Source organism: Lolium perenne, chromosome 7, assembly GCF_019359855.2.
Source record: "Lolium perenne isolate Kyuss_39 chromosome 7, Kyuss_2.0, whole genome shotgun sequence".
NCBI classification, from domain to species: Eukaryota; Viridiplantae; Streptophyta; class Magnoliopsida; order Poales; family Poaceae; genus Lolium; species Lolium perenne.
In genome coordinates, this window is record NC_067250.2 from 267,305,477 (window position 1) to 267,317,326 (window position 11,850).

At 41.6% G+C, this 11,850-nt stretch overlaps 1 protein-coding gene and 1 long non-coding RNA gene across 14 annotated transcripts; one reads left to right on the forward strand and one right to left on the reverse strand.

Moving 5' to 3' along the window:
* Positions 1–488: 488 nt before the first annotated feature.
* LOC127312768 (amino acid transporter AVT6A) lies at positions 489–3,969 on the forward strand. The gene is made up of 6 exons (XM_051343320.2): positions 489–648; positions 1,398–1,819; positions 2,311–2,463; positions 2,568–2,771; positions 2,851–3,316; positions 3,415–3,969. Exons 2-6 carry the CDS (start codon positions 1,414–1,416, stop codon positions 3,545–3,547), a joined length of 1,362 nt encoding a protein of 453 aa, XP_051199280.1. The 5' UTR covers positions 489–648; positions 1,398–1,413; the 3' UTR covers positions 3,548–3,969.
* Positions 3,970–7,529: 3,560 nt separating this feature from the next.
* Positions 7,530–11,577, reverse strand: LOC127312769 (uncharacterized). Of its 13 annotated transcripts, none has more exons than XR_011748619.1 (7): positions 11,418–11,577; positions 11,156–11,323; positions 10,939–11,056; positions 10,374–10,481; positions 9,715–9,815; positions 9,071–9,239; positions 7,530–8,994 (listed from the first exon to the last, which is right to left on the reverse strand). It is a non-coding gene; the product is annotated as an uncharacterized lncRNA (long non-coding RNA). The 13 variants fall into 13 exon arrangements; XR_007858581.2 differs by having other exon boundaries at positions 9,071–9,411; XR_007858583.2 differs by having other exon boundaries at positions 9,071–9,411; positions 10,285–10,481.
* Between the last annotated feature and the right edge of the window lie 273 nt (positions 11,578–11,850).

An 11,850-nucleotide genomic window follows, 5' to 3' on the forward strand; every position in this document is an offset into this window, starting at 1 on the left:
TTTATAGTAAACAAAACTTCTGAGAGGGAGGTAGTTAAGCTGGCACTGTCACGCCGGGCTCCACCGGAAGAGCGAGATTCCGGCCAGGCCGCCGCCCATCTCCGTCCGTCCACGTGCGCCACGCTTTGGCCTCTGGCCGTCCTCCACACTCCATTCCCACCGGCGAACAAACGCGAGCGCAGCCGGCAAGCAACCCCTGTTACCAGGGGGGAGCGAAACAGTACGGAACTCCCTCCAAATCCAATCCGCTGACACCCCACCTCGCCGGCTCGCCCACCCGCAAGACTCCGAGTCTCCGAGGAACGCGAGACAGCGACGCGATCCCGGATCGGACTTTTTCTATTCTCTCCCGTCGGCGTCGAAGCGATCCACAGCTGGGGCATGCGGGGAGGCGAGCGTTGGCACTGTAGCGCGAGACGGCGACCTTTTTGGATTGGATCGAACCATTGATTGATTGGTTAATTTGGCTTCATTTCCGCGTGCTTTCGCTATAAAACGCGGCGGCTAGGGAAGGAGAGAGGCACTCCCTCCCTCCCTCCTCCCCGTCCACAAGTTCTTCACGGCCCTGTGATTGGTTCTGGTTTCGTCTGCTCTCTTGGCTCTCAGATCCCGGAGGCGACTGAAGGGGAGCCTTGTGTGTTGGAAAAGGTAACGCCCTTTTCTCCCTTTATCTTTACCCTCAGTTCTTGGCCAGGATGATTGTTGCTTTACTTTTGTGCCGGGAAGTGGGTGATTCTTGCTTGGAATGGACTCGTTGCTGTGGTTTTGTGATGGTACTGCCAAATTGGGTTCACTCGGAGCGAGTTATAGTGGAAAGAATGTTGCTTTTAGGATACTTGTACTCTCTGTTATCTCGATTTTGCGTCCGAGCTTAGAGTGAGTGCTCTGACGTGCTCGGAGTAGTTGCTGGATGCATATGTGCTAGATGGCATCGACTGCATTTATTTTGGCCACGCAGAAACGCTTAGTCGCAGATTGTGGTGGAAAGAGCTTCAGCAGACTTTGCTGTGCTTGGAGCTTGTGGTTTGTGGTTCTTTTCTGGGTTCTCCATGTGATTTTGCCTCATCTGCCTGATGTTCGTTAGGTTTAAAACTTGGTACTAGTTATAGCTAATCCTGGTCCTTCAAATTCATCACCTATCCTTTTGTTGATTGCTTCTGCTGCAGGATGCTTTGGCGTGCATACTATGACTTTTGACTTCGAAATGCTAGTTATCAAACTTGACTTGGTTTATTAATACATAAGAAATGGGAATCAAAATAAACGTGCCCAATTCAAAGCAGGTTGCATCTCGTCATAAGAAGAATTCAGGATAAAACGTGGACCTATTGGTTTAGTCAAATAAAATAATCTGCTGTACTATATCGTTAACTGGAAATATTTTTTTTTACTTCCAGGATAGCGAAATAGAAAATGGGGGCCGGGAACGCATCAGAAGATCAATCCAAGGAAATACGAGATGAGACCACGCCACTTCTTCCGGTCAAGGCAGAGGAGGACGGGTTCCATGAGTTCAATGGAGCTTCGTTCTCCGGAGCGGTTTTCAATCTCTCGACCACCATCGTTGGTGCTGGAATCATGGCCTTGCCAGCCAGCATCAAGATGCTGGGCCTCATCCCTGGTCTCCTGATGATCGTCTTTGTGGCATTGCTCACTGAGGCATCCATTGACATGCTTGTCAGGTGCAGCCACCAAGGAAAGATCACGTCGTATGGGTGGCTGATGGGTGAGGCGTACGGGCAATGGGGGAGGATTGCGCTGCAGGCCTCTGTGGTTATAAACAACATCGGTGTGATGATTGTTTACATGATTATCATCGGTATTCACTCTAAGCTCAATACTTGTACTCTCTGTTCTCTCAATTTTTCTTCTAGCATTTGGTGTGCAACTTTAATACGCCAACCTGAACTTGTTATGTATAATCAAGTGCTCCACCAGAACATCTTTAGTCCAGTGAATGGCACGGTTTGGGGCATATGCTCGGAGACAACCATGAGTATTTCCAAAATATTCTTGAAGATTTACATGTTTTAAAGTTCATTTCATAGCTGCTAAGACTTGGGTTTCTTTAGTAAATCATGCATGAGTTCTTGATAAGTACTTTCTCAAGTTGTTTAGTACCTAAGGAGAAATGGAACATTGCTATCTTTCCAATGAAATAATACTGTCACTTTGAACGATTTTGTAAGAAACACCAGACAGCTGTAAGTCAATTTGGCCTCCTCAAGTAACATATTATACCTTAATAGTTAAATTCAACAGTTATATTTGCATGAACTGTGAGTAACACTGGTTATTGAACTTTCACAGGTGATGTATTATCTGGAACAACGTCAGACGGTATTCATCATCGTGGCTTATTGGAGGGCTGGTTTGGAGCTCATATGTGGAATTCTCGTGCTGTTGTTCTTCTTGTGACAACTCTTCTTGTCTTTGCTCCATTGGTGAGCTTTAAGCGTTTGGGTATGTATTCATGTTTGCAAATCATGAAATATTTAGTTTTCACCATGTCTTCTATCTATTATTAACCACATGATATTAATTTTCAATCTTGTTATTTCCTATAGATTCATTGAGCTACACATCTGCCCTATCAGTTGCTCTAGCTGTGATATTTGTTGTCATTACTGCTGGGATTGCCATAATCAAACTCATCGATGGAACTGTAGCGATGCCCAAGCTTTTCCCAGAGATAGATGATCTTAGTTCTATCTGGAAGCTTTTTACGGCTGTCCCTGTTCTTGTCACTGCATACATATGCCACTATAACGGTATGCTGTTCAGTATGCAAATATTATTGCCATTGTTCAATTATGTTGACTCTGAATGCATGTTTTCGTGATTCTACAGTTCACAGCATTGACAATGAGCTTGAAGATAGAACACAAACTCAACCGATCGTGCGAACATCACTGGCTCTTTGCTCCAGTGTTTACATTGCCACAAGTTTCTTTGCGTATCTTCTCTTTGGAGATGGTACACTGGATGATGTGCTAGCCAACTTCGATTCAGACCTTGGCATTCCGTTCAGCTCTGTCTTTAATGATGTAGTCAGAGTGAGCTATGCTGCTCATGTCATGCTTGTCTTTCCCATCGTCTTCTTTGCCCTTAGGCTCAACTTGGATGGACTACTCTTTCCCACGTCGAGGCACATTTCTCATGACAATAAGAGATTTGCATTAATCACCATCTCACTCCTTGTGGTTATTTATACTGCTGCCATCTTCATACCAAGTATTTGGGACGCTTTCCAGTTTACTGGTGCCACAGCTGCTGTCTTGATTGGTTTCATATTTCCCGCCATGGTCATACTAAGGTAACTAGATAATGCTTTATGCTTCTGATAAGTATATATTCCCAATTTTCTAAACATTCTCATATACAGACATTAAAACTTGGCTTTTGTTTTTCCAGGGATCCTTATGGAATCGCAACCAAGCGTGACAAGATCTTGGCTGTAACCATGATTGTGCTTGCTGTTCTCTCAAACTCTGTTGCCTTATACAGTGACGCAATGAACATCTTCCGTAAGAAAGAGGTAGCCTGAACTTCAGACTTCGAAGTTCAAAGGAATGGTGGCACTGGTGGAGGAAGTGAAGTTTCATATGACAAAATTCAGCTGGTTTGAAGGAAGATGGTTTGCTGGGATGCTGGGAAGGAAGATGATTTCATTGAGAGCAACTTGGCACTGTGACTGATAACATGAAAGAATTGGACGATTCAGAATTGCCGGATTTTCTGTACATACACTGGCTCAATGTCAAATTGAGCCAGAATTGACCCACTCCGAATATATGTATCTTCTGTGTGTTCTTTTATCACGACAGAAAAGAAAGCATGCTTCAGAAGCTTGCTCTACAATAATTTATAGTGTTGCTTGTGTTTGAGTTGAGTTAAAGATGTTCCATCTGTATCTGAATTCAAGTATCCAATTAAAAATAATAAAGTGGCCATGGCCGCCATCCTTCACTTGTGTGGAAGTTGTAGCTTTGTTGAATCACATGTTACAACAATGCAAAATTTGCAGCAACTGTTGAACTCTGTTCTGTTATTCTTTGCATATGGACGCAGCGAACATTGAAGTTGTGTCCAAACATATTTGCATTAAAAAAAGGAAATGTAAAAAAGGAGGTTGCCATTGATGACCAGAAGTATTATTGCGACCTTTGATATTTCCAGTATATGCTTGGAGAAAATCAGAAACGCCTCTTTGTACAGTTGTCTGACAAGCATGCACATGTACAGAAATTGAATTCTAACTGCATATTATCAGTGGATGATAGATGTATAAAACTATACACAGAGTTCAGAGAAGAAGAAAAATGATCCATCACACAATTGATTTTTGCCTTTTGCTGTGACGAAGAGGCACCAAACACTTGAGCTGAATCTTTCTTCATCTTGAAAGGTCAGGTTCCCAGCAACCAAGATAGCCAATTGGGTACCCCATGGCCCAGGTATGCTTCAAACAAACTGCTCATGTGAGGTCCCCATGAAAGAAACATTGTTCTTTTCTTTTTGAATAAACATGTTTTTGGTTGGGATTCCTAGTATACAAGCCAGCCAATGAGTACAGTGACAAAATCTTGAGATGCCTACTTGCGATACACTTATCTTTCAATGGTTAACAAGTTGTATCCAAGTACCAAATTAGTAGTAGGACTCTTATAGAAACCTAATGTATGGTTGATGAGTTCCTAGTTTATGACTGAATACAGTCAGCTATGAAGAGGAGAGTTTGAATATGCGGAGATTCTTTGCATGACGACGATTCAATCTAACTATATTTATGATGAATTTATCGCAGATGGCAGGTTTAGAGCCACATGTTCGGCCGCCAGAGGAGGGTTATCGAGTCATCAAGGGATCAAGTAATAGAGTGTCCCAAATGATGTTTACTTAAATAATGTTCATTTGTTCTTCACTTGACAAGCTAATTGTGATGTGTTTAAGGCGTGTTCTCCACATCAATCTTCAGCATTTAATAGTCGTTGCACAGATGATGCGGTTTCCCGTGTCACTTGGATACATGATTATTCTCCCACTTGTCAATGATGTTATTATTGTCCTGAAAGGAAAACGGCAGAATGGAGTTTGACTGTTTGAGGATTGGGAATGCAATCGTATAGGAGGCATTTGCAAGCTAAATTTGGATAAAATCTGGTAATTCCTCCTCTTTCTGATTCTGATTCACATCAAACACAATCTAACATCTGAAGGGAGATTAAGCAAACCGTCCAAGTGGATGTAACTTATCTGTTTATATATTACTATAAAAGATTAGCGGCTTAGCTAGACATTCGTAACAAACTTCTCTAGGTCTTGCAGCGTACGAGTGATGAGTTCCTAGTTTATTATGACTAATGACATAAACTACGGAAAGGAGAGTTTGAGTTGGAGGACACTCCTTACATGACGACAACTCAATCAAAGTGTGCATACGCACACAATTATTACAGATGGCAAGATGAGAGCCACAAGTTCAGGCTAGATGCTGTTCCTAGATTAATAATTTACTCTGCATATGGCAAACTAGCTGTGAATTGGTAGGGGCTCCTCTCCACATCAATCTACAACAAACAATTATTCAGCCTATGGTGTACTTTTGTCGTAAGGAAATGACACCATGGACTTTCAGCAACGGGAACGTTTTTTTGTCCGGTAAAGCAACGCTGCAACGGGAACGTGATTGTAAAAGCGTTTCCCATGCTAAACCATGTCAGGATTACTTGCATGCAAGACTAAGGGAACAAACCCATTACGAGTCGGCAACAAGAACCGTGTGAGCCAGTCACAGGTTTCGTTGCTCTTCTGAGAAATTAAAGTTTAGTCGTTAGCACCGAGATTCACTTCTGCATGACAGCATGAGGATATGGCCAAAACTTGATGAGCTACTATACACTCCTCATGACTCCAATACTCCGTAAGTCCGTATGAATGGTGCGGCTATATATATGGGCACACTTGCCGTGCCATTGATCACTTCCGCTAAATGTCAAAGCGTTAAGGAATGTTCGGTGCAGATCTCTTAGGTGCTATGCCGCCGTGAGACATTGGAGTAGGCCAAATAAACAGGATACGTTTATCTGAGTCAAGCATGATAGTGGTTTTCTATTCAATGGGAGACTATAGTAGCTAGGTCGCGACTTATGCAAACTGTATTCTGAGTGGCCGGTCGAGGGTGGACCTGGCGATGAACCAGCTGGCTAAGTGTTCCTCCCGGACAGAGGGGTGGACGTAGCTGGAGTGGTTCGAAAGAAAGAAAAAGTGGGGTGAGCTAGGTGTTTAGGGTGCGTTTGGATAGAAGTCAATGATAGCCTTACCTAAAAATTGGCTTCCCTGTTTGATTGAGTGCCAAAATTTTGGCTCGCCCAAGAAGCCAGCCCCGCCGCTGTGTGTCTGTGTTGTTTTGGCCGGCGCGCGGGCGAGTGGCAGGCACGGAAAAGCTTCAAACGGCAACAACCTACTATCTTTGTCCTAGTTTATAGGGCTTACGTATATCTCTATATTATTAATTTAACCAACATAATATTAATTATATAATAAAAATATATATCATTAGAAAGTAGAACATCTAACTTTCTAATGATATATATTTTGTAGTATATATCTTGTATTATCTTAATCAAATTTACGATCGGTCCTATGAAACGGGACGAAGGGAGTACTAAAATTTTGGTCATGCCCTTGCTCTTTATGTCGATATTTTAGTGGGGCTAGTTAGACTACCCACATTAGGAGTATCATAGGTAGTATCATACATCTCATGCATGCAAAAAGCTGATGTGACAGTAAAATTAAAAATGAGAGAGAGGATAGTAGTATCATAGGTAGATACCGTATCATAGCGCGTGGTACTAGAAAATTTAATATCAAATAAATCGTGTGCATATATCTACATTGAGATTCTACAAATCAATTAATATAAAAAAGCTATGATACTACTACATGATACCATGCATTATGGAGATAGTAACATGTAGTAGTATCATGTGCATGATACTTTTATATGATAATATGCATTGTGACTAGTCTTAGGGCACAAACCAAACATACTCTTAAGCCGACGGGCCCCACTTGTAAGCGTGAGTTGTAACCGTTAAAAGAAGGCAGCGTCGTGTACTCTGAAACTTATGCTACTAAACGAAATTCTGAATCTCACCTAATAATTCTCTCTAAACTCTCGTCACCGCCCCAGACCCCCTTCTCAGCATAATTTATCTAAACCTTGTATCCCAATCCAGAATCCACCCGCGTGACGATGCAAGTAGTGCCGTAAACAATGAAAACTAGTGGTTGGGGCGCCCCATGGGGCGCCTCCTTGCTAGTCCTCTGCGTCCAAATCCTTATTATAAGGTGGCTTCTATTGCAGAAGTGTCTCAATATAAATTAAAGGCAACAGACCACAACCATATACAGTAATACGAAACTTGTAATCATTTCCACTCATTTGCCGTTCCATTTTCTCTACGATGAGGTGTTCAGAAATCCCAAACCAGTGAATATCAGTATTTGGCAACAAATACAGGTGGAAACATTGACAGCTCTTGCAAGAAATATACATAAAACACCCAAAATTGCTTACTAACAAGCAAAACTGAAAAGAAGACATACCAAAAACGAAAAAGAACGAAACACAAGATACTGCACGATTACATTGTCATGAGGCCCTGGCATATAGAACATCAGGTATTGGAGGGCAGCAGCCAAAACGGCTATGGATGTTACAACTACATACTTCGAGTAGCAGGTCCGCGTTGTGTCAAGCATGCCCTCACGAGGGGAGCCCCCCTCCTCTCGAGTGTTCGCCTTCACGTCCTCTTTGTTGATAAGCATAACTTAGCAATCAGAGTTGCAAATACATATTCACCAGAATGTTAGAACAGTTGAAGTGTGGATATTTGGAAGGAGAAGGGGCTAATAACACAGCTCAGAAAACAAAGAAAAAAAATAGTGCCAGAATAGGGCAATTCTTTAGCCTAAGGGTGACACACGGTACTCCATAAAGGCACTCTGTGAAAGGCATGGATGAAAAATTATACTATGAAAATTCCCTGCACAAAAGAATCAGCGATCGCTTTTGATCAGCTAAATGATGGAGCAAGAACATGCCCGATGCTATGCCCGCTGAATGTTTGGACATTACAACAGGTTTAGGTGTGTAATTTAGTAATAGATGCTCAGGACAGTAGTGTCCTCTACTCCTCTCTACTACTCTCGGACTACACTTATTTAGATAAATAAACACTCATACTTTGGATGGTCAGAGAAACTATAAAGACCAAAACAAAATTAATAACTACAAGTCTATAACTGCAAGCATCAAACTCAAATATGTCGCTGCCCTTTTCAAAAGTAGAAATTGATGTTTTTCTAAGAAATAATTAACCGGTGAAGCAAACTAACAACCAACATGTTGCATGTCACCAAAGAATACACTTTCCTCTGGTAGAATGGAGCTCTACTCATTCAGTACTAAAGTCAAAAGATGATATTCTATCACTACTTTTGGCCACAAAACCATCGTGGTTTTCTATCACATTATAGAGGATATATAAGCAGGCATTGATATCTTGTGGTGAACTACAAAAAAAATTACGCAAATGAGCCTGAGCTTGTGTCCAAACCTCATATGGAAGCTTTGCAAAAGATGTGGACTGCCAAATAGATTTACCCCTTTGACTGTCATAGGGAGATCAAAACTGTTGAGTAAGATTCAAGATCTTCGAAGAAATTTACAGTAAATTGTTTTGTCTGCTATTAGCTGTCCAGTAACACCTTCCTACCTGCAAAACCAATTCAGAGAATAAGCCACTGTAAGCCAACGAAAAAGTATTGTCAAAACAATAAAATACAATCTCCACGAAAATATACTTTCTTTTTCCTCCAACAAACTATGCTATAAAGATTAGATAACTCGATACCATAGAAGCATGTCTGAGATACGAAATAATTCCTTTTGCCTTGAGTGAAGTTGGCGTCCAGTGTCTTGGGCTGCAACAAACAAAAATGACAACATTATAAAATGGTCAAGATCAAACATCCACGTCATCTAAAGGCAATCCATTACATAGTAGGAAGTTTCAACAAGCTTGTGCACCATCTTACCTCTTGGCTCCCTTCCATCCAAACTTTCTCTCTCTGGACACCAAGACGATTTGTGCCAACACCATCATCAGTTTCAACCGTTTGTCATCCAAACACAACACAGAGAGCGGAAAGTTGCAACCGCGACAAAGCTGAAATAATTGAACAGACGAAGCAAGCAGAGGTGTGCAGTGGTAATCGACTGTACACAACGAAAGATATGGGATATAATAAGAGTAGGAAGCTGCAGGCGAGAAACATGGTGCCACCTTCCGGGCCACGCCACCACGAACACCAGCTGCATCCACCCTCTGCTTTCAATCGCTGGTATATTTTGAAAACACTGATGTAAAGCTTACTTGCATACAGGTTTACATAGCACCAAATAAAAATAAGCGCACATTGGTCATCTAAACTTTGCATGGGGATTTATACAAAGGTAAAATAAAACATTACTGTATGTTTGTTTGGATAAATAGTAAGGAGATTGAATTATCTAGATGAACCTTCTGCAATTGCTAACCTTTTCGTATTGGATTGTGTTAATCGCATTAATCTGATGAAAGGTAAGTTAAATAAATATGCATAATAATGAATAAGCTTTGGGAAAGGAATAAGCTTTACCACCTTGGGAACGATCTAAAGTTGCAGATGACCGATGCCCTCCTAATTCTCACGCATGACCCGAGTTGTGCTCCTCAGTACTCACTCGAGTAAATATTCCAAGTCTGTCAATTCTTGGGTATTATTAGCGAGAGGTTGCACTCCAAACACAGTATTACAAATACTAATCTTTACAGATGATGATCTGCATGTCCAAGATACTTACAAAAAAACTGAAAAAGTCATAGTTACACATTGTTGTCGTCATAGGTCAGACAAGTATGTGACTCAAACAGAAAAATATAAAGCCTGAGTTCATATTGGAAGGAACTACAAAATGAGTAAGTATATCAAAATTCCTAATTCCACATGGGAGAAAGGAATGTCATATATCAAATTCCTTATTCAAACTATGCAAAGTATTTCATACCCTCAAATGATAAAAGGGCAGCAAGAAAAACTCTTAACAAAAAACCTTATCAAAGGACGTCGATCATATGCAGAATTTCAATTGCGTCATGCACATTCATAGCTCTGATGGTGGCAAACAACCACCACAAATCTACTATACATAGAGGGAAATAGGTAAAATACCTTGGTTGAGGACTAATTCCTATGGTGCTGCTGCCAGCCTGCCATACATGTGAAAGCCAATTTAGAAAGGCAATTTAAACATGATTGACCTGCTTTTAAGTTGTGGCGAACATCCTTCAGCCTGGTGAAGGAGATAAACATTCCATTCAAACGAATAACTCGGATGCAAAACTGATGTCTTCCATAGAAAGAAATACCTGATGCAAAATACAAGAACTATTAACACGGAGCAAAGTGCAAACCCAAACCGGGAACCTCTATTTGAATCAGACCTTAAGGTATATACTGTAAACAGAAAAAGAGTATACATATGCCAAGTAGCAAACAATACGTTATCCTGAACCATGGGCAATTGTCCTTTCATGTAAATCTCGTATTGTGTTTTAAGATCAAAATATCTTATTACTGAAGTAATTAAATATTTGAAAGCTAATTACATACTGAAAAGTTTGTCCCAAAAATATGCATCTTAGTTTCTTTACTGCCAAAAGATTAACAATCAAAATTTTGGTAATTTCATCGAGCAGCATACGTTATCATGAACCATAAGCACTTTTCAATCATATAGAGGTACAACAAAAAATAAAATTATTTCATAATTTCATCAAGCGCAATATTAAAAGAAAATCTATCATACACAAAATAGTACAGTACCATATTTCTGGCCTCCAAAAGATAAACGAAATTTTGGTGGGGATAAGAAGGGAGATTTCTGGCCTCCAAAAGATAAACGAAACTTTTGGTGGGGATAAGAAGGAAGATGATCCATGACCTGGGGACGAAGATACCAAAATTATGAGCACATCAAAGGGAGGTACGTAAGGAGGATGAAGATGTGAAGAGATTGAGGAAAGAAGAGAAGAAAACATACCGTGATGCGGCTTCGCCCGTCCACAAATCCATCCACACCTCACACGGCCTTGTTTTTCCCGTCCTTGGTCACCGACAGAGTAGCATTCCATGGTGGTCTTCACTGCTACTCCCGCCTTCTGGAAGAGGAGATGAGATGGCGGCCCCGTCGATCTAGGGTTAGGGAAGGCTGCAGGGGAGGGATGAGCTAGGGTAGAAATTACAAATGAGGGCAAAGAGGAAGAGTGCCAGGGAGGAGGAAGCACGGAGGAGGAGGAGCCTACCTGCGGCGTCGCCGGCGCCGGGGCGTGCTGGACGCGGGTTGAGCCTCTCCTTCCGAGAGCTCTCTGTTCGGGAGGGGAAGAGAGGAGGCACGGGTGGGTGGGCGGCCGAGCAGGAAAGCTAGGGTTTTCATCGGCGGTTTTATTTGACAAATGAATGCCTCAGATCGACGCGGAGCTCGCTTCCAGATCGGATGGCATGGAGTGATCTTTTTCTCCCTACGTATCGTGGAGCACCCTCAGATAGGGCAAAGGGGTACGCACTTGCTTTTTTTTTTTTTGAAAACCAATATATTAAGTCAGCAAGCCGCCTCATTAAAAACCTTCCACTCCCTTCTGCACTCTAAGGAAAAGAGTCGTTCTGTACTTGTCGCTTCACAAATTTAGTACAGATTACATCGTTCAGCACATCTCATAACACGTATGAAGGAGGGTT

Excerpts from the sequence above, each read along its gene's own strand:
- LOC127312768 (XM_051343320.2), top strand. The coding sequence starts at position 1,414 with ATGGGGGCCGGGAACGCATCAGAAGATCAATCCAAGGAAATACGAGAT. Across the intron at positions 2,772-2,850 it reads ATACATATGCCACTATAACG|TTCACAGCATTGACAATGAG; the intron begins GTATGCTGTTCA and ends GTGATTCTACAG. Across the intron at positions 3,317-3,414 it reads CCCGCCATGGTCATACTAAG|GGATCCTTATGGAATCGCAA; the intron begins GTAACTAGATAA and ends TTGTTTTTCCAG.